At 41.1% G+C, this 18,896-nt stretch overlaps 2 protein-coding genes across 4 annotated transcripts in view; one reads left to right on the top strand and one right to left on the bottom strand.

The window, feature by feature from the left end:
* Nucleotides 1–14,147, top strand: part of kcnab1a (potassium voltage-gated channel subfamily A regulatory beta subunit 1a) — a 137,162-nt gene extending 123,015 nt beyond the window's left edge. For all 3 annotated transcript variants that reach the window (XM_085245470.1, XM_085245472.1, XM_085245471.1), the window contains exons 6-14: nucleotides 465–509; nucleotides 1,724–1,767; nucleotides 1,922–2,008; nucleotides 5,874–5,959; nucleotides 8,871–8,991; nucleotides 9,215–9,309; nucleotides 9,817–9,937; nucleotides 10,342–10,430; nucleotides 10,631–14,147. In XM_085245470.1, coding sequence (XP_085101596.1) covers nucleotides 465–509; nucleotides 1,724–1,767; nucleotides 1,922–2,008; nucleotides 5,874–5,959; nucleotides 8,871–8,991; nucleotides 9,215–9,309; nucleotides 9,817–9,937; nucleotides 10,342–10,430; nucleotides 10,631–10,720 — 778 coding nt within the window. In that variant the 3' untranslated portion in view covers nucleotides 10,721–14,147. The remainder of the gene's footprint in view (nucleotides 1–464; nucleotides 510–1,723; nucleotides 1,768–1,921; nucleotides 2,009–5,873; nucleotides 5,960–8,870; nucleotides 8,992–9,214; nucleotides 9,310–9,816; nucleotides 9,938–10,341; nucleotides 10,431–10,630) is intronic.
* Nucleotides 14,148–14,206: 59 nt separating this feature from the next.
* Nucleotides 14,207–17,029, bottom strand: ssr3 (signal sequence receptor, gamma). Its single transcript, XM_085245473.1, has 5 exons — nucleotides 16,812–17,029; nucleotides 16,343–16,469; nucleotides 15,873–15,971; nucleotides 14,762–14,893; nucleotides 14,207–14,470 (listed from the first exon to the last, which is right to left on the bottom strand). Exons 1-5 carry the CDS (start codon nucleotides 16,942–16,944, stop codon nucleotides 14,404–14,406), a joined length of 558 nt encoding a protein of 185 aa, XP_085101599.1. The 5' UTR covers nucleotides 16,945–17,029; the 3' UTR covers nucleotides 14,207–14,403.
* Nucleotides 17,030–18,896: the final 1,867 nt, after the last annotated feature.

The following is an 18,896-nucleotide window of genomic DNA, read 5'->3' as shown; positions in this document are numbered from 1 at the left end:
GCAGTGAAACCAGAAATCGTGTTTGCTTTTGCTGCCATGTGAGATGCTGTAGAGTTTAATGATTTCACACAGCGCCAGATGTGAAATGACAAGGATGTCATCAAAACTCTTAAGCAAGACGGGCGTAGCATTTTCCCACCTGTTGCGTGGATAGCTCATTAGTCCGACAGTGTGACTAAACATTGAGGAACAACAAGACTGTGCTTTTGAATAAACAACTTAGCAAGGAGGGATGAATTAAAAATGGGAAAATAGCTGTAACAGACATAGTAATGAGGAAAGCTGCAATGTAATTAGTCTTTTTTATAATACAGAGAAAACCCCAACAATCAGATGACCCCTATGAACAAGCACTGGTCACATGGGAAGGAAAAACTCCCTTTTAACAGGAAGAAACGTCACATTATTACAATACAGCACATTGCACTAAATTTGCCTTATCCCGCTTTCTCTTTGCTTTCTAGGAGATCCAGCTTGGTCATTACAACTAAACTGTACTGGGGAGGAAAGTAAGTAAGAAACCCTGCAAACTCTTCACTTCCATGATATGAACTGTAATATTTTTTTAGGTTGTGTTGCTCACAAATTCTCAGTAATGTATTATCTGTTTGCAAAAAAACCCCTTGCATTGCACTTCTTTCATGTGAAACATTTGCAAAGCTCTTTTTAAATCCTGCATTGTTTACACGAAGGTTGGTATCCGTCTTCTTCTTCTTCTTCCTTTTCCTGTGTTACAACAGAAATAAAATACAAATAAAATAAAAATATGTCCTTGTGCATCTGCGCTTGCAATACAAGCAAAACAGGGACCATCTGACAGAAAGATAGCAGTATTTGAAGATACCTCGAGGATCTTGGGGTAAATTTGCAAACGTGAAACGATTTTTTTCTGGGTCACAGAAATAAAATATTCACAAAACTCATACAAAAAACCCACCTAACCACCTAACTTTGTTCAGATAAATAACAATAAAGCATGTATTTTAGTTAAGTCACTCAATATCATACAAAAGACAATATTTTCTCCTTTTGTCTCTGCTACATTTATCATTTTATATCCTTAATGTCTTTCAAAGCATTCAAACCTTTGCCTCTCTGCACCAAAGAAAGTTTCCTCGTGTTTTCCTGTGTCCATTAATCTCCGTTAACAACCTGAATGGCAACATGTCACGTAAAGTAACAACCAATGGGAGAACCTTCTTCTGAGACTGCAGAGAGAGAGAGGAGAGGCGATAAAGAAATCTACTTTATAGCACACACATCCAAAACACACACACACACACAGAAAAGAAAGAGAAAGTCTGTCAAGCTCCAAGCCAGAGGCTGCCCAACTGGGTCTTGTGATAAGGAAGAGGTTATTCTCTAGTTTTCAAGCATTTCCTCCAAATGCAGAGTCTGTGCTACGTCTCTCTCCTGCAGAGTCTGGATGCATAATGATGCTGAACAGCTGAGCGTGCGCTGACCTATTTACTTTAAAGAGCCTGAAATGTACATTTGGAGCTCGTGTTTTTTGGTCGCCCAGCGGGGTTCAAAAGTAACTTAAATTGACTTTAAGTCTGCAAAGTAAAACCAGTTTGAATTCCCACAATTTCTGGAACTTTTAGAAAAAAAATCTTATTCAGTTTTTTAAGATAAAAAAGAAGTGAAGCTGTTTTTTAATTAAGTTAATTTAATTAAGTGCAGTTTATGATTGATGTGATATGTATGTGTTTTATTCGATCAGAGCAGAGACAGAGAGAGGGTTGTCAAGGAAACACATTATTGAAGGTGAGACATGCAAATTTAACATCTCCAAAGATGACAAACTTTTTTCTTAAAGAGTGAAATTGTTTAAAATGACATCACAGTAACATGTTATAAGGTAAAAGTCTTTCAGTTCATTAACCTTTGAGTGTCCTTTGCCCTCGTGTGTGTGTGTCAGGTCTGAAAGGCTCTCTACAAAGGATGCAGCTGGAGTATGTGGACGTAGTTTTTGCTAATCGCCCAGATAGCAATACTCCCATGGAGGGTGAGTCAGTGTATCAAGATTTCCAACAACATCCAGTTATGAAACTAATCAAATCAGCTGGTTCACAGTGTCTGACTTTCAGCAAATGGAACTTTTGCTGTTATTGTGATCGTTTGTAAGATTCATGAAATAGTTGCGTAGTTGCTCCACAGAATCATGTATTTACACTTGCAGAAAAATGTGTTAGCTTACCAGTATCACAGCTGAGAACTGTATATAAAAATAATCAAGTATTTGTGAGTAATTATGTCTTTTCAAAAATAATTGTGATTTTTGACTATAGAGAAGCTGTCGATGAAATCCAGTGTGCAGAAAGCTATTTTCTGTTTGCAAGACAAATTCAGGAAAACCTCAGAATATCTTGTCTAATCTGAAACACTGTATTCATTTATCACGAGTGTTTGTACAGTGTCTCTGATAAAGAACATATTTACCTAGTGGTGTTAGAGCTACTTATTATTTCTATTATATTGAACTAGAAATGTAAGACTAGTTTTACTCTTGGAAAATCTGTTCTTTAGTATCGCTAAAGTGAGGCAGGCAGTTCTGCATAATTCATTATCAAGAAGTTTCTTATTAACATACATATTAGTAGTCCAGTGGTTCCTCATTAATCATTATAAATTGATTGGGTACTATTGCTTACTGAGGTAGAGCCTCTTAACAGTGGTTTCTTTCAGTAGCTTTTTAATTAGTGCTTCTAAGCAGTCGGTAGAGCTGCTTTCTTTTATATGAACTGTGCTCTGGTTAATATTACATTTTAATATTCCAGTACAAATCTGTGTGACACTGACATGAATGACAGTTCATTTAACAGTATTAAAGCAAAATGCTCTTTAAACATTGCATAAGTGAGCTTGTAATAGCAATAGTGTGGTTTACACTAGTCAGGTCCTGCTGGAGACACAAATCCCCTTTGGGGTTGGATCAGGAGGGACGTCCAGCTCAAGAACTGCAAAATCAAACATGCAGAGCTACCCGGTGTGGTAACCTGTTATGAAAGGGGAGTGGTCAAAAGTAACTTATAGGGCATCTTTCTCACAAAATTAACGATCCCTATGCAGGCAGTAACCCAAGCTGCCCCGCTAAATATCTCAGTGAATGCTAATAAGTGGCTATAAATGAATTTATGTAGAAGTAAGTGTAAAGATGAATTTGAAAAAAAAAAAGACATTGCACACTTAAAAAAACAAAGTATTTTATTCAGGTAATTATCAAATATATATTGAATTAATCTGATTTAATTTCTGTGTTGCGGTGTCTGCCTCTCTCCTCTGCTCTCTGTTTCACTGCGCATGTTTCTTCACTGTGCTCGGCTTCTTCTTTTAGAACACACACACACACACACACACGCACACACACGCACACACACACACACACACACACACACGCACACACACACACACACGGTTCTTTTGTGCTTAAGCTTGTCTATTCCTTTATCTTGTAGCTGTTTAGGATCTGCTCCTGTACACACTTATTTTCTTTTGCCTGGTGCCCTCACTGTTCTCTTCTTATTTAATTCCTTCAGCTTTTAGATGTTTTTCATGCTTGTTGATGCACGCTTTCTTGTTTTTCATGCTTCCCCAGACTTGTTTTGCTCTCTGTTGTGCTATGCCGCCCCGAAATAGATGCAGGTTGCATTTAAATATGAACGCAGCATGATGCTACGTAAATACAGAGCAAGGACGACAGGAGGGAAGGGCGAAGAGAGGAAGACAACAATAACAAACGAAAGGAAAGAAAGCGAATTGTTGTCTTGTCTTAATCCTGTGTTATTTCCCCTGGCAGCATACTATTGAGTAAGACGTCTGTGCTTCAGGTTAATTATTACTCGGTGCAGGGAAAAACAAAAACCTTCATTACAAGTCTTCTTGGTTTGTCTTGATTATATACTTTCGGTGCATGTTGACTTCTACTAAAGCGCCATCTTTACTAGCCTCGTTTTTTCTTTTCTCTCTGGGAGTTCTTAAACTTTCTCGCCCCGCATAATCAGTTATCTTGCCAAGTATCGGTTGTGCAGAGTGAAAAACAAGAGTCCTGCCACAGTGAACGATTGCACTATAATTGGAGTGAGCACAGGGCGATGATGAACAACCTTAATGACAGTCCTAATCTCAGTTTTTGTTGGCCCCGACTGCCGTTGGCTCTCACAGTCAGCAGCGTTGGAGCTAATTGCACCATTAAAAATGCAGTAGCTTGAATGTGATCAGAAGGGCTTTAGTATGTGAGCTTGTTAGTTTGTCCCCGGAGTCGTCAAGGAGGGGTGATGAGCCGTCAACAGGTAAGAAAGACTTGAGGAGGCGGGCGGCCTTGTGAGGGTTTAATATATTTATTTATTTATTTTCGATTAGGTCATGACAGAAACTGGAACAACGTGAAGAAGAAGCTTCTTTCAAGGCCGTTTCTCTCAAATGTTGCCTTTTTATTTTCTTAGTCTTTTAGTTTTTGACTGGTTTTAGTCTTCAATCTTTTATTCATCAACTTTTCTGGCATTGTCTTTTCATGTAGCTCGGCTATTGCTGGCTAAAAATATTTTTGCCAAGCTCTAGGTGTTTCGCATCAATCCTCTGATAATGTTCTGACTATGTTATCGTCATATTCTGTTGAGAAAATGTTTGACATGTCCCTGTCCATCTGCTGTGTTATTCTGGTTTTACTGCACTGTATGTGGCTGAATCTTAGGGGTCACCATAGTTTAGATCTGTCCTCTGCTTCTTCCTCATTTACACCACCCACCTGCGAGCCACGACCACATCATAGTTTTCTTTGTCTTTACTTTGATCCGCTTGTTCTGCAGCTCTGTGTTAGTCCTTGTTTTAATATTTACCAAACCTCTTCTCTGCATAAGTCCAAGCCAGCACAGTCTCACCTCTCTACTTTTTCCCTGAACTCTCTGTGATGCGTTGAGTCCTAATAATCCATCTTTCCATCTGCCTCCAGCTCCGCCTCCTCTCTTTTCATCTGCAACATTATCTCCAACCTATATGCAGCGAGGGCTTAATGTAACTGAACAATGATTTTTGTAATGTAAACCACCACAGTGGGTTTAAACCAGTGCAGACTTTAAGCTTTAAATCAACTGATTTGACAAAAGTATCCCAATTAACCTTTTCGGAATTACAGCCATTTTTATACATTGTCCTTCATTTCCAGAGGCTCAAAAGTAATTGGACATGGCCGGATGTGGCCCGTTCTCTTCTTATTTCATGACAAATCAGGTAGAGTAAAGATCTGGAGTTGTTTGCAAGTGTTGGTAGCTTGATATCACTTGCTAGTCTCCAATTCTACAATCACAATAGGCCTTCATGAGGATGCAATCACTTAAAAGAAGGCCAGTTTAGACTTTGCCAGCAAACATCTAAAAGAGTCTGAACAGCTCCGGAAATAACAAAAGTATTTGGGCAGATGAAACCAAGATGAACTTTTTCCAGAAGGATGGGAAGAAAAAGAAAAAGTTAATAAACTGAAGAAAACCACATCATCTGTCAAACATGGTAGAGGAAATGTTATAACTAGGGCGTGTGTGACTTACAGTAGAACCGGGTGATTATTTATTTATTTATTTATTTAGTATTTACTGGTGATATGACTGCTGATAGAAGCAGCAGGATGAATTATGAAGTGCAGTCTTGGATTGTTTTATTTAAAATCCACTAGCAGTGCAATAAAGTGGCAAAATTACAAAATAGTGTCTTTGTACTCTTGCACTCGTCTCTCACTAGAAATCACAAGCATCTATAAATATTACTGATGATGCTTCTCAGCGAGCAACACCGAAATGCAAACGGTGACGTAAACACGCACAATTTGTTCACTGTCGATCCAGCTGACTGATACCTGTCATAACTGCATTTATCCGCAGAGATTGTTCGAGCCATGACCTATGTGATAAACCAAGGCATGGCCATGTACTGGGGGACGTCTCGGTGGACGGCCATGGAGATCATGGTAAGCAGCAAACAGCTTTGAGTATAAGAAATGAAGAAGAATGAAAACGTCCAAATAAATGTTTCCTTTACACATTTGGTAACCGGCTACAGATTGTATATAAATGGTGGATATAGTATCTGGCGTGAACAGTCAAGCCAATGCAGATGTGCCTTTCCAGTGACCAGCATATTCACAGTATTGAAAATGAATGAGTAATTACAGAGCTGATAATTGGAGGGAAGTCGGGGGGAGAAAGTAGTGACTGTAAAAGACTGAGAGTGAAAAGAGGCTTTTTCAGTAAGTGGCACAGGCACAGCGGCTTCTTCTGGCTTTTGTTTTGTTTTCCTGTCAGAGATAATCCACTTCCTGTTTCAACCACTGGTGCATTAATGAATATATACATGAGGCAGAGAGTTATGAAGTGAACACATGCCTGAAGTGACACTCAAGGACGTAGCATCCATCCCCTCTTATCTCTCTTGGTCTCTTTATCACCCTCCTCCTCCCTCTAAGCACACTGCAATGTGTTGACATTCTCCCTCTCTGGCTGTGAAAAAGAAGCAGAACAACGGGCCCAGATGAACACTGTGTAATTTAGATAGCATCGCTAATGAAGGTGGCTTTGATTCTCAGCAGTACAGCATGCGCACGCAGTTACATGCATGGACGCGCACACAGTCTGGAGGCACATGTCATGGGTTGCAGCGCAGAAGGGCAACTGGTAATTTGTAAGTTGAGTGATGGCAGTGATATTATCCGTGCATCACACAGAATACACTCCCACTTCGACTGTGCTCTCATCCTGACATGTGTTGCACAGCAGGAAACCCACTAAATTAAAGGGTATTTAAAGAAGCAACAATGGCGCTGTTTTTCTCCGAGTAGGTGTGTGTGTGTGTGACTCCTCTGGCATTTGCCTTTAAAGGATCCGTGGAGAAAATAGATAAGGAAATTTGAACATGGTGCCTCCGAGTTGTGATATGAAATATTGATTTGCTGACTTACTGAGAGGCATGCATTTGAATTTGTGCCACGCTCCCACAAGCTGATTAACAACCCCTCCCTCTCTCATTTCTTCCCCGAGTTTATCCCAAACCTCTGTGCTTACGTACCAAATAGCTATATAGTAGGGGTGCAACGATACACAAAATTCACGGTTCGGTTCGGTTCGATACTTTGGTGTCACGGTTCGATATTTTTTCGATACAAAAAAATGTTCATGCATTTTTAATTTGTCATTTATTAAAATTATAAATATATATTTTAACTCAAAAGTACAGTTTTTAAATTTAACCCTAACCCTTGTGCGTGTTTTTTATTTTGACAGCGAATGCGCACCTGCGGACCACTTATGTGCAGCCCTGGTTATTTAGCTCGTCATATTGCAGCCACAGAAATTCTTTTGTCCATGAAACCATAAAGCTGCACTTTCTTTTTGCCTTATAGTCTGATTTGTCATAACTTCTCCGTTTTGTGGTAAGCTTTTCTTTGGCTGTCACTTCTTCACCCTGACCTGTCTTATTTGGCTCAGCAGAACTAAAATATATATCTGTCTGTGAAGGTTCTCAGTCATCCAGGTCATCGTAGTCAAATATAAATCCTGCTGCTTTTACACACGCACTCACATAAGCTCAGCGATTCTCTGCGCAATCAACCTCTCACATGTTTAAGCTTGCTGCGGGAGATTTCACTTGTCATGTTTGCATAGTAAGCTAACAATTAATAAGACGATGTCAGAGGAATTGGTGCACAAATTATCATCACTCACAGATCAGTGCTGTCGCTCTCTATACACAGTTCGCACGATTGCAAAGTGAAAGCAAAAAAACAAGCGCAAATTCAAACGCGACTTCAATATGTCACATATTGACAGTGGCTCACCGATGCCAATGACATAATTACCCAGCTACATTTCTGAAAGAATGCAAAAGCATTGACATATATTTTTCCTACAATAGCCCGACGGGCAGGGAAGAGATAGATTTTGGTAGCCGGACTGAAAAAATCGCTAGCTCCGGGACGTCGGGCTAGCGATATTGCGAGCCCTGTATCTGATTGAGGAATCACTCATCTTTGGAAAAGAGAGTTTATTACAGAGAAATGTCTCTTTCCAAAATAAAAGCTATACTATCCGCTTCTTCTGGGCTATATTCTCAGCAGCATAAGGAGAATCATGTGCTAACAGCTGTCTAAATGACTCGGCTAAAGTTAGTAGCATGCTTGCTTTTTTTTGTCTGCTTCCACTTGTCTTTGCACTAGGATGATGTCGGCGTAAATGTGCAGTCATATTCGTTGTGTTCCCGCTAGTGCTTTCAGGTTAATCTCGTTGAAATGACCTTAACGCCACAACACGGCAAATCTCCGTTAACGAGCTACCGCCGATCGCTCCGTGCATGGGGCTAGACGGCCAACACGTTAACGAGCTAACTGCGCTAACACACTAGTTCACACCAATGTAATTGAGCATTGCATGGCACATCCAACATACTGTTTTACTTTAGTCCATGACTCGCTTACCTTCAGGGTCATACGTCACATGAAAACCAAAATAATTCCAAACGCCAGATCTGAATGAGGGTGGGGGAGGTGCCCTGCGCTCTTCCTTCTGACTATGCTGTCTGTGTTGAGCGCTCAGTGGATCTGCGCTGGACAGTGCAGCCTAGGCGGAGTAGTCGAACGCAGATTCACTGAGCGCTCAACACAGACAGCATCGTCAGAAGGAAAATTGATAAAATAAATTACAAATGTTGTATTGTTCGATACATATGCGTACCGAACCGAAAGCACTGTATCGAACGGTTCAATATCGATACGAATATCGTTGCACCCCTACTATATAGCTATAAAATAACAATCTTTTGAACAATATATAAAAGTAAATCCACATGAAACATCGTGATGAGCATCTTTTCTCTGTCTTTATCTCTAGGAGGCTTACTCTGTGGCGAGACAGTTTAATCTGATCCCGCCAGTGTGCGAGCAGGCCGAGTATCATCTTTTCCAGAGGGAGAAAGTAGAAGTGCAACTGCCCGAACTCTACCATAAGATAGGCAAGTGTATGACAACAGCTTGATCAGTCACATGCATCCTTGTGTCACTTCCCTATCCACTCCATCCAACAACCTTTCTGACCAAGTTGCTCTCCTTCTCTGTTGCTCATTTCCACTGCGCTTTAATCACCCTCTCACGTTTTCACTTTTTCTGACGCTCTTCTCACACATTTCATCTCACTAAAACTCCTCTTCAACTCTCCTGCTGTGTCCATGGTTACAGGAGTCGGCGCGATGACGTGGTCACCGCTGGCATGCGGCATCATCACAGGAAAATATGAAAATGGCATTCCTGAGTCATCCAGGGCCTCCATGAAGGTAAGCGTGAGGGTTCGTCAAAACAAGGCGACAGTGAGAATCAGATTCAAAGCAGTGATTCATGACTTGCGCACTTCAGGTGGTGTCGATATCTAAGACGTGAGAGAGATGAGATCTGGGGAGGGTTTATGGAGGTTTGATTTGGACATGCTGAAACTTAAGGACGTGCATGTGTGATGTTTTCGGTTTAGATGTAACCAGACAAAGTTGTTTCCGCTTGCATCTTCACCCTAAAGTTAAATATAGTCATGCTTTATTTTTCCAAGCTCATGTTTTGCATCTTTGAGTGTGTCTATGTCCCTGACTTGAGTTGAACAAACAGATCAATACCAGTTGACTTTGATTAATTAAATAAATGATGAAATTAAGGCATGTCTGTAGCACTGTGACTACATCTCTGTGTGTCAATAAATTATTAATAATACATCAGCTCTGGAGTCTCCAGGCTCTCCGGCTACACCCTGCATCTCTTCACTCATTCAGTCTGTGTCTTCTCTGTGCTGTCAGTCCTATCAGTGGTTGAAGGAGAAAATAATAAGTGAGGATGGAAGGAAGCAACAAGCCAAGCTGAAGGAGCTCAACCACATCGCAGAGAAGCTGGGATGTACCCTGCCTCAGCTGGCTGTGGGTAAGACTTCCCTGTCTTATAGCAAATACAGCAGAAGCAGCTTAAAGCAAAGCTTTTAAACCATAAATGCACAGACCTGTCAGACAGGAGCTGGTTTATGTAAGACGGGCACATTTTTCATCACCTTCGTTGGGTATTTGTTGTCTTTCGTGTTTGATATTTCCTCCAGCTTCCAGTCTACACACCAACGCAAAACTTTTCTGATGCACTTGTGCTTGCACTGCATCCCTGTGGATGTTCAAATAGCTGGGTGTGTTGTGCACTCCCCATTTGATAAGTAGATGTCCAGGTTATATGCAAGAGTGCTGGAACCTCTGGTTTGTTTAAAGACAATAATCAGAAAGTCATAATAAGATGTGTGCCGTTGAATAGTCACTGACTGAGTATCTTCTGCTTTTCTGCAGCTTGGTGTCTAAGAAATGAAGGGGTGAGTTCGGTCCTTCTGGGAACATCCAATCCTGAGCAGCTCACTGAAAACCTCGGGGCCATACAGGTCAGAAAAAGCAGACACACATTGCTGTTACCTCTGTTTCTTCACCTGCATCCTCTGCTGTCTTCCACTTATAATGATTTCTAGATCAAGTTGTCCCAAGTCTGTACCTATAATGACTTCAGACTTTCTTCACATTATTCTGCATGTCTTCCTTCCTTCGCTCCTCTCAGGCTTACTCAGCACATCTCTTTCTTTCTTAGGTCCTTCCCAAGATGACCTCCCATGTGGTGTCAGAGATCGACCACATCCTAGGCAACAGACCGTACAGTAAGAAGGACTACCGCTCTTAGACCAGGCAGTTGGACTTCCAAGAGGTCAGCTGTACCTACCTACCTAACCATACTGCTACCTTGGACCCTCCATTCAGTGTTCATGTCCATGGTTCTCTCCTCGGGCCCCACTCAGCTCCAGCCCGCCTCAGCCTGGAACAGACGGCCTTGCTAAGTCCAGCGTTGCATACTGTACCTTTGTCTGTTTGAGCCTTGTCCTGATCAGATCAGCTCTACCAGGCTCATCTCAGGTGCCCAGCTCAGCCACGTCATGCTTGAGAAACTCAGCTTTTTGCAGCCTGAAACACAAAACACGATCCACTTCAGTAGTTCTAAACTTTGTGCTCCTCCCAAATCAAAGTGTTGCCACGTGCAGGTAGAACTATGCAGATCTTAGAGTAGAACATGTAAAAGTTTAGATTCAGGCTTATATTTGAGATCCCACCACATCCCAGCTCAGCTCCATCCAGGGATAGATATACAACTGACCTGATATTTGGATTAAAATTGCATGAAACTACGACTGCAGCGCCTCGTTTTGAAAATATATTCAACTTTACACTCACATCCAGTTAGCAGATAAACCAAAAGAAGCAAAGCGGGCGTATTTAAAGTGCCTTCCCGAAGGGCACCTTGACAGTAGCTGCTAAATGAGACGCCTGTGTTACTTATTTATTGGGCTCAGGCCTTCAGGTCTCGAGCCCACCCATTGAAAGCCAAGACCTCCACTCACAAGTAACATAATTTGAGCACAAAATTCATATTGAGCCCATATTTTATTTATGAGTACCACTGTACCACAGCTGAATACATGAATGCAAGAAATCAGAGGTATCTCAGGAAAGTGGACAGTTGTATTCTGAACCCCACCCGCCCCCACCCCACTCAGTGCTTTCATTAAATCGCTATGCAGAGCAACACACAGAATTACCATAAGAGTGTAAAACTCCAACCTCCTGTGTTGGAGGTAAGCAGCAACCAGGTGACTTGCGCATAATACAGTTTTATTAACATGAATGAAGCCTCAACAGACCCGATCCCTATTAGCCCGAATTAGCTTTCAAATACCTACCAAGTATATTCTGTCCCGTATTTAGAATAGTTAAGTATTCAGTGGATTATAAAGGCTGCAAATCGTGAGCGTATTTACCACCAGATGCATGTTTCCCTGCTATAGTGTGCCTCTTTCTTCTTTTCGACAAAGCACATAATTAAAGACTAGAAGAGGATTTGATCAAAAAATCCTGCAAGCTTGTCCCCCCAGCCCCCCAGGTGTGACAGAGTACTGCAGGACTTTGAGTACTAGTACATATTGGACTCTGTTTGAGGAGAGAGTGAAGCATGTCGCCCCCGTGTGTTCCCTCTGAGGAACTGCTGAAGAATCCCACAGAAGAGAAATAAAGAGGACTGCTTTTCTGCCTGTGAACTGAACCTGCATCGCTAGATCGCTCCAGCAAACCTTGAGGATTTTGGACTTAAGCTTACGATGAATCTATGAAATAAAAGATAAACTCGCCTCTGGTCTTGTCATGTTTAGAGCGACTGCTTGTTTAAATGGCACAATGGGGCACAGACTCAAGGTGTTTGGGATGTGGCAAAGATTACAGTATTTATTCTAGAGTAGTTAATATATATGAACTTTATTTTGACATTTTGAAATACTGCTTTTGTTTGACGATGCTAAATGTACATACGATGTTAAGAAATACAGTGTAACATAAGGAGAAACACATCGAGGAGCCTCTCGTGCAGACGAGGACTTCACCGCAGTGTATGGCTCACACATAGCAGACCTGTAAATAGAGTCACTTTTCTGCTCCTCTGCAGTATCGCTGCATCAGTTGCAACGTTTAGGCCGCTCTCCAGCCCGTCCTGCTCCTTCCAACCAGACAAAAATGTACTTTTGTCTCCTCAAAGACAAAGAAAGTCAGAACTATTTATAAGGATTAAGGTTTAAATTTGTATTTCTCTTTTGGATTCTGCGTCAATAAGAGAATCGTTCTAAAAGTGAGCTTCTCTAATGAGACGTGACAAATGTGATTAAAGGTTTCTTAAAGGACTTGAACGTGGATCGACCCTTCGGATTTCATGGCTGTCACCTTGACGCATTATTTTTGTTCTCTTTCATGTGGAAAACAAGCCATCTCTGAGATCAGCAGAAATGTTGGCCAGGTTCCGACTGAGTCACTTTCTTGTCCTTGGTGTGCATCTGTTGACTTGCACCACAAATACCACCTATGTATGGATCAATCAAGGGAAATCTCATTAGATTACAAGCGCCTACAGTTATCCAGAGCACGCTGTTACCTGTTTTGGGATGAAACACTAAAATCTCTTTGGCTCACAGCTTATTTAAGAAGTCTGGCCTTGGAGGAAAACTAGAGTTGGATCCAAAATGAAATCAAGAAAAAACATCATATTTTGCTTATTTCTTATTCTCTATGTGGACACAGCACCATCTTTTCCTACGCAGAATCTATATTTGCTTTGTTCACTTATTTGTAGCTTTTGGTGGCAAACACGTGCCACTGAGACACAAAGGTAAACGTTTAAGTTTGTGTGCAAGTCAACAGCTTTCCCATCAGTTTGAGTCAGTCACTGTTGGACTGTGGCCACCTGGCAGAGTGCCTTGAATTCCTTCGACAGGAATAAATTCAGGGATGTCTTTCACTACAAGTTGGTAAATGGCGTTTGGCTTCTGGCCTACAAGATATGTAAGATTTTAAAACAAATATATGCAGATGATATTATTTGTCTCCTGTGTCACTTTAATAGAAAGTTGTAAGCATCAAGCACACACCGACAGTGTAGCTACAAAAAAGGAAAATGTTGTCTTTAAATTGTTATTATTCTCTATTGAATGATGCGCTTACTGAGCTCCATCGTGCTCCTTAATTTCCCGGGAGCGTTATATCACCGAACAGTGGAGCTGATTCTTTAAACTGGTAGCTTCTCTGTAAATGGGACTCGCTTTCAGAGGAATGCAAAACCTACATATTATCAGCTCCACAAATTTCGGGAACAAGCAGTGCAACAGTCCTACAGATATTAGGAAAAGTAATGCAAGAAGGACATTAACCTTCTTGTTGTCCGAGAGAACAGTGACTTGTCTTCGTGGTTTTCTCAATTTCTTACAGACTTAGAAACAACTCTAAAATGCAACAAGCAAGTCATCTGTGGCTGTTTTTCAGCTTGTTGAAATCCTGTAATGTGCCACATCAACTGCTACCCAAGGTTTCTGGTTTTGGTTTGAGTCCTATCTGATAATCAGATCTGAAAACTCAGAGGTCACTGATTCTACGTGTTGTTGGGTGGATGAAAAACACTTGAGAGACATTGACTTTGGTTCTTGTTGTGTCATTGTATTGTTTCCCCTCCTGATCAGTAGTTTCTCTGTAAATACTCTATGTGAAAGTGTGATTAGAAATAAAAGCATTGCTAATGGAAATGGTGTCTAAGCTGTAAAAAAAGCAGACTGAACAACACACAAATCAAATGACACAGATGACAAGTAAACAGACTTGCTTTATTTGTTACAAAAACAACAGAAGACAGATCTGTAGAAACAACTCTGGAGATAATTTGATCACGACTTTCATGAAGATGAAATGTCATATTCCGCTTGTAAACCCTGTTCCTAACATGAGTGTACACTTCTTTAGCCCATTTCCTACCCTCCAACCCAACCCCCACCCTTTCTTCCTTTACTTTGAGCCAGTGGAAAGCAAAGCAATGAGTCCTGAAGAGGCACTGATGGACAGAATGTAGTTGCTGGGAAAAGGTGGGTTAAGGTAAACACTGGTAAGAAAAGTTTGCAGATATGAAGCATACAGTGTTACTTTTGACAGGGAGTTTTCTTTAGTTTTAGTCATAATTTAAACATCAAATTTCTTTTAGTCAACTAAATATTGTAAGATTATCATAGCCTGAAATAATCGGTTTTCTATTAATCTGTTAAGATGTGTTAAAAGGATAAATCTGCTACAACAAAACCTGTCATACATTTTCAACTTAAATATACTTGTGAACTAAATACCGCCACATACAGACGTGAAAGGATACACGGTGGGGTTGAAGTTCTTGAGCAGGAAGAAAGAGGCGACGATGACGAGAACCAGGAAGAGTGTGTTGTTGTAGAAGATGGAGAAGGTGGTGGCCTCGTAGTCGGCGACCTCGTTCTTCTTCCACAGAATTCTGGACAGGAGATAAAAACCAAATGTCGTCCTTGTTGTCTACGTGTACCAGGTTAACGCAGACTTTGTTAGAGACGGTGTGTGAACAGAAACAAGGTGGTTGATGTCAAACATAGATTTATACTCAATTTGTGCTCACTGGGTTGGTCCACTTAAATGCAAACAGCGACAATGCCACAGCTCCATCAGCATTTATACCAGCGCTGAGGGTGTGAGAACGCCCTGCTGTATTCTCCTGAAGAGTCGCCACTCAGACAAAACCTTTTCCCAGAACGTGTCTTCTTTTCACAATGTTGGAACATCTCCCTCTATATAATCTCGGACTCTCTGATCCTCAGTACTGATTTATCATCATACTTTTGACTTTTGATGTACGGTGACGTTCACAAGGGCGAGACCAGTGAAGATAAATGGGTCATTAACGCGACCAGAAGAAACTGCACCTGAGTTTAGCACCTAACGCTGGCAGAAGAGGGTGTTGCTGTGGTATGTTGACATGAGATTATGGTGTAACTATTATGAATATAATACAGACTAAAATACTGTAAACCTGTAAGCTCACGTATTAGTGATCTGTCCCATTCTCACCACAAAGGCTGACTGCTGCTTTCACACATTCATTACAGTTATAAAGACTTTCTGCCTGTGTAATTCATTTGCCAGAAAAAATAAAAGTTAAAGATAAAGTTGGTAAAGTTTATAATTTATAATTTCACTTTTAAGATTACTGACACAAACCAGAAATACTCACATCAGTCTGCAGCTTTCCCAGAGACAAAAAACTGTGTCGCACCACTGAATGAGGTACGTAAAACTGTATCAGTACAGGCTCAGAGTCGGATTTCTATATAACCTACTTCCACTTGGTTTGAAACACCACCTAAATTGGTGGCCCCTCCACACAGATAAGCAAACGCAAGTGTGTAGAGAGCGTGTAGTTGCTGAATTTGAATTGGGCTTACGTGTGCACTACGTTTTACCTCTCGTCTTTCTCCTTGCGGGACATCTTGCGGTTGTCAGCCTCAGACAACTTCCTGGTTACCTCCTTTGAAACAGCATCCTCACGTTTCTGTGCGACCCTGGAGTGTGATGAGCGGAAGATCACAAGCATTAAGACTTTAATCAAATTCAAAACACAACAGCAACTCCCAGTAGATTCAGTTTCCAATAAGAAGTAACAAAATCATTTCTGAACTCAGTCTGTTGATTCTTAATCCGTTTCAAAGTTTCCCCAATGAATAACATCACATCTGTCAATCAAGTTGATCGAATTAAAAAAGCTCTAACTCTACAGAGACAGTTTGATTCCCTATTTGTGTTCAAACGACTGATGATTATATGTTTGTGTTCTTGTCCCCATGTAACTGAAGTTAAAAGGTATGAATAAAGTATAATATGAGGCCCATTTAACCAAGCAGCAACGGGTGTTTAGTGGATTTGTCCCTCTTACTTGTGTTTGAGCACAAACTTGACGTTCTTGTAGGCAAAAGCAACCAAGTAGGTGCTGACCAGAGTCATCACAGCATACAGAACTGCAGACTGGACCAGGTCCATATGCCAGATCCTCCAAAACAGCCCTAAAGAGAGGAAAAACAAGCACAAAACGCTGCTCAAACTAATTATCTGAAACTGGAGTTTTTCAAGTAAAATCTCCCAAAGCTTTTTGTGTTTTGATTCATTTGTTGCTGCACTTCGTATCACAGCGTTATTACGAGGTCACGTTAGCATTCCCGATCAATATTATTAACTGTGCTTACGTGTTATATCTCTGAACATTACGTGAGCTTATATATGTAAAGTAGCGGCTCTGAAAACCTCGTTTTTATTGACAGTTTCTCAATTTTAATCCTCCACTCACTCAGTGTTAGCTAAATTAGCGGTTAGCACCAGCTAGCTTCCTCAGCCTATGCTGTACTCACAGATGGGGATGGCAGAAACGATGAGTGCATTTCCGTAAAACAGAGCTGTGGACTTTGCCGACAAGTTTCTGCTGAAATCCTGAAGGAGAAGATCTTCTTCTGACTGCTGCTTGTTGCTGCTTTTGGGAGCCATGAGTGCTCACTGAACCTTCTGCCTGCTGCTGAACTCCGGGTAGAAGAAGACTGACACGTCGGTGAATGGAGAAGAAGAGGAGAAGAGAGACGCGTCAGCACTCCGGCTTCTTCTTCTTTGTTTGGATGACGACGGAGACGCTGTGGCTTTTTGCTGCCCTCCACAGGACGATAAGGACACAGCACTTGTGCCGTTGCACAATAGCCTACTTTAACGATATTTTTGTGCACCTTAATATAATGGGCATTTTGACATGAAGAATTAGGTAAACACGTCTGTTTCTGATCACATTAATGAGGGCTGTTTCATGTAGGACCACAAGCCTAACTAAAGTGACTGGTAACAGGGTTATAGAGCTATCAGCTGCGGTGACCCTCTGACAAGGGAGCAACTGAAAGTGGCTTAGAAATAGCTGTAAAATTGTTTGATAAATCCTTAGAGATCAGTCAGTAGGCCCCTGGTAACCATTGGTTCATGGGAAAAGTGTGTATTTTATTACTAGTTGGTAAGTTGTTACTGTAGGCTGCTGGCAGTTGCTAGCATGAAATAGGTCAAAAAGAGACATACAGTGATATGTAGTGCTGCAATAGACACCCTGTGATTGCTTTGGTCACTGGCGGGTTGCTGTGGTCACCAGTAGCTGCATGGAAGACGCCAACTTGTCTGCAAACACTTCACTTAGTCTCTGACTCGGAGTGAAACGGTGAAAAGGGATATATGAAATCCCCAAAAGCCGATTCTGTTCATCTGGACGTAGCGTTTTCAGTGGGAGAAACGTTTTGTCACTCATCCAAGTGTCTTCTTCATTCTCAGCTGACTGTACGTTTCCCCAACCTTATAAACAGTACCTTAGCCCACTGAATGAACAATGGACTGTGAGGTCAGTTTCTTGATCAATAATATGCAAATTGTCATGATCAAGAGGTACTTCTTTCTTGTTTTCCTAATCTGCTGTTGCAGTGAGCAGTGTATGCTCATGATTAACTAATGATTAGCACACATTTCACGTCATACTAAAGTGAACACAGTGAGACTGTCTCTACCTTATTTGAATGTATATGAAGTCCTGTTACAAACCTTTTTCATAGCATTATATATATAACAGCATAGTAATATAACAGTGTATTACTATACTGATATTTCCTGACCTCTGAGAGTCATTACCATATTGTGGTGGAAGTGTGTGTGCTTCAGGGCTCCAAGCAGCTATATTGTTGTGGGTGAGAGGCCAGATAAAGAAAACTCCTATGATGACCAAAAGATCAAGGGACCAGTTTATCTTGCCCACAACAGAGCCCAGCGCTGATGTGGAGGGTGTGAGTCTGGTGGCTGGTGGCCAGATGCTTAGCCCAAAGCAGCTACATGGGTCCCTCCTCCTATGGGCCCAACACCCAGGGGTGGATTGAGGATTGAGTGACTATTTATCATGAGGTCTGGCAGCTACCTGGAGGCAAACGGACACTAGTAAAAGAAATTATTGTTTCTATCTGGATGTAAGCAGTTAGTATATAATTCTTGTTTTGTGTACATATATAAACAAAACATCCATTTCGGTACCACTGTTTTTTTTTTGCCTCATGACACCGAGACAAATTTGTAATTTTTTGTGTTTATACTTCGAATAAACGTAATTCTGATTGTGAATTTTTTGGTATGTGTGTCAATTCTGTGACAGGCATCATCAGTCAGCAAATAGCTGATTACAAAATAAAAGAATTAAGCTCTCTACCCTGTTACACCGCATCACAGCGCAGTCACATCAGCATGCCGTGCAGCACACTTTAATATAGTAACAGTTTGTTTTCTAACAGTAAACAGGTCAACAACCCGCTGCTTTAACTGCTTGTCCTACTTCTCATTTGCAGCATCTGTCATTTAGAAAGAGATGCTATCACATCACCAATCTCATTTGTGATGACATGAAAGATAATTCTTGAGCAATGTCATTCTAA

The sequence above is a fragment of the Mchenga conophoros genome, linkage group LG14 (genome assembly GCF_057382185.1).
Source record: "Mchenga conophoros isolate Kocher_MC1m ecotype Shallow Benthic linkage group LG14, M_conophoros_male_GT1.1, whole genome shotgun sequence".
In the NCBI taxonomy this organism is placed as follows: Eukaryota; Metazoa; Chordata; class Actinopteri; order Cichliformes; family Cichlidae; genus Mchenga; species Mchenga conophoros.
The sequence above is the reverse complement of the archived record's forward strand: the minus strand, read 5'-3'. Positions and strand labels throughout refer to the sequence as shown.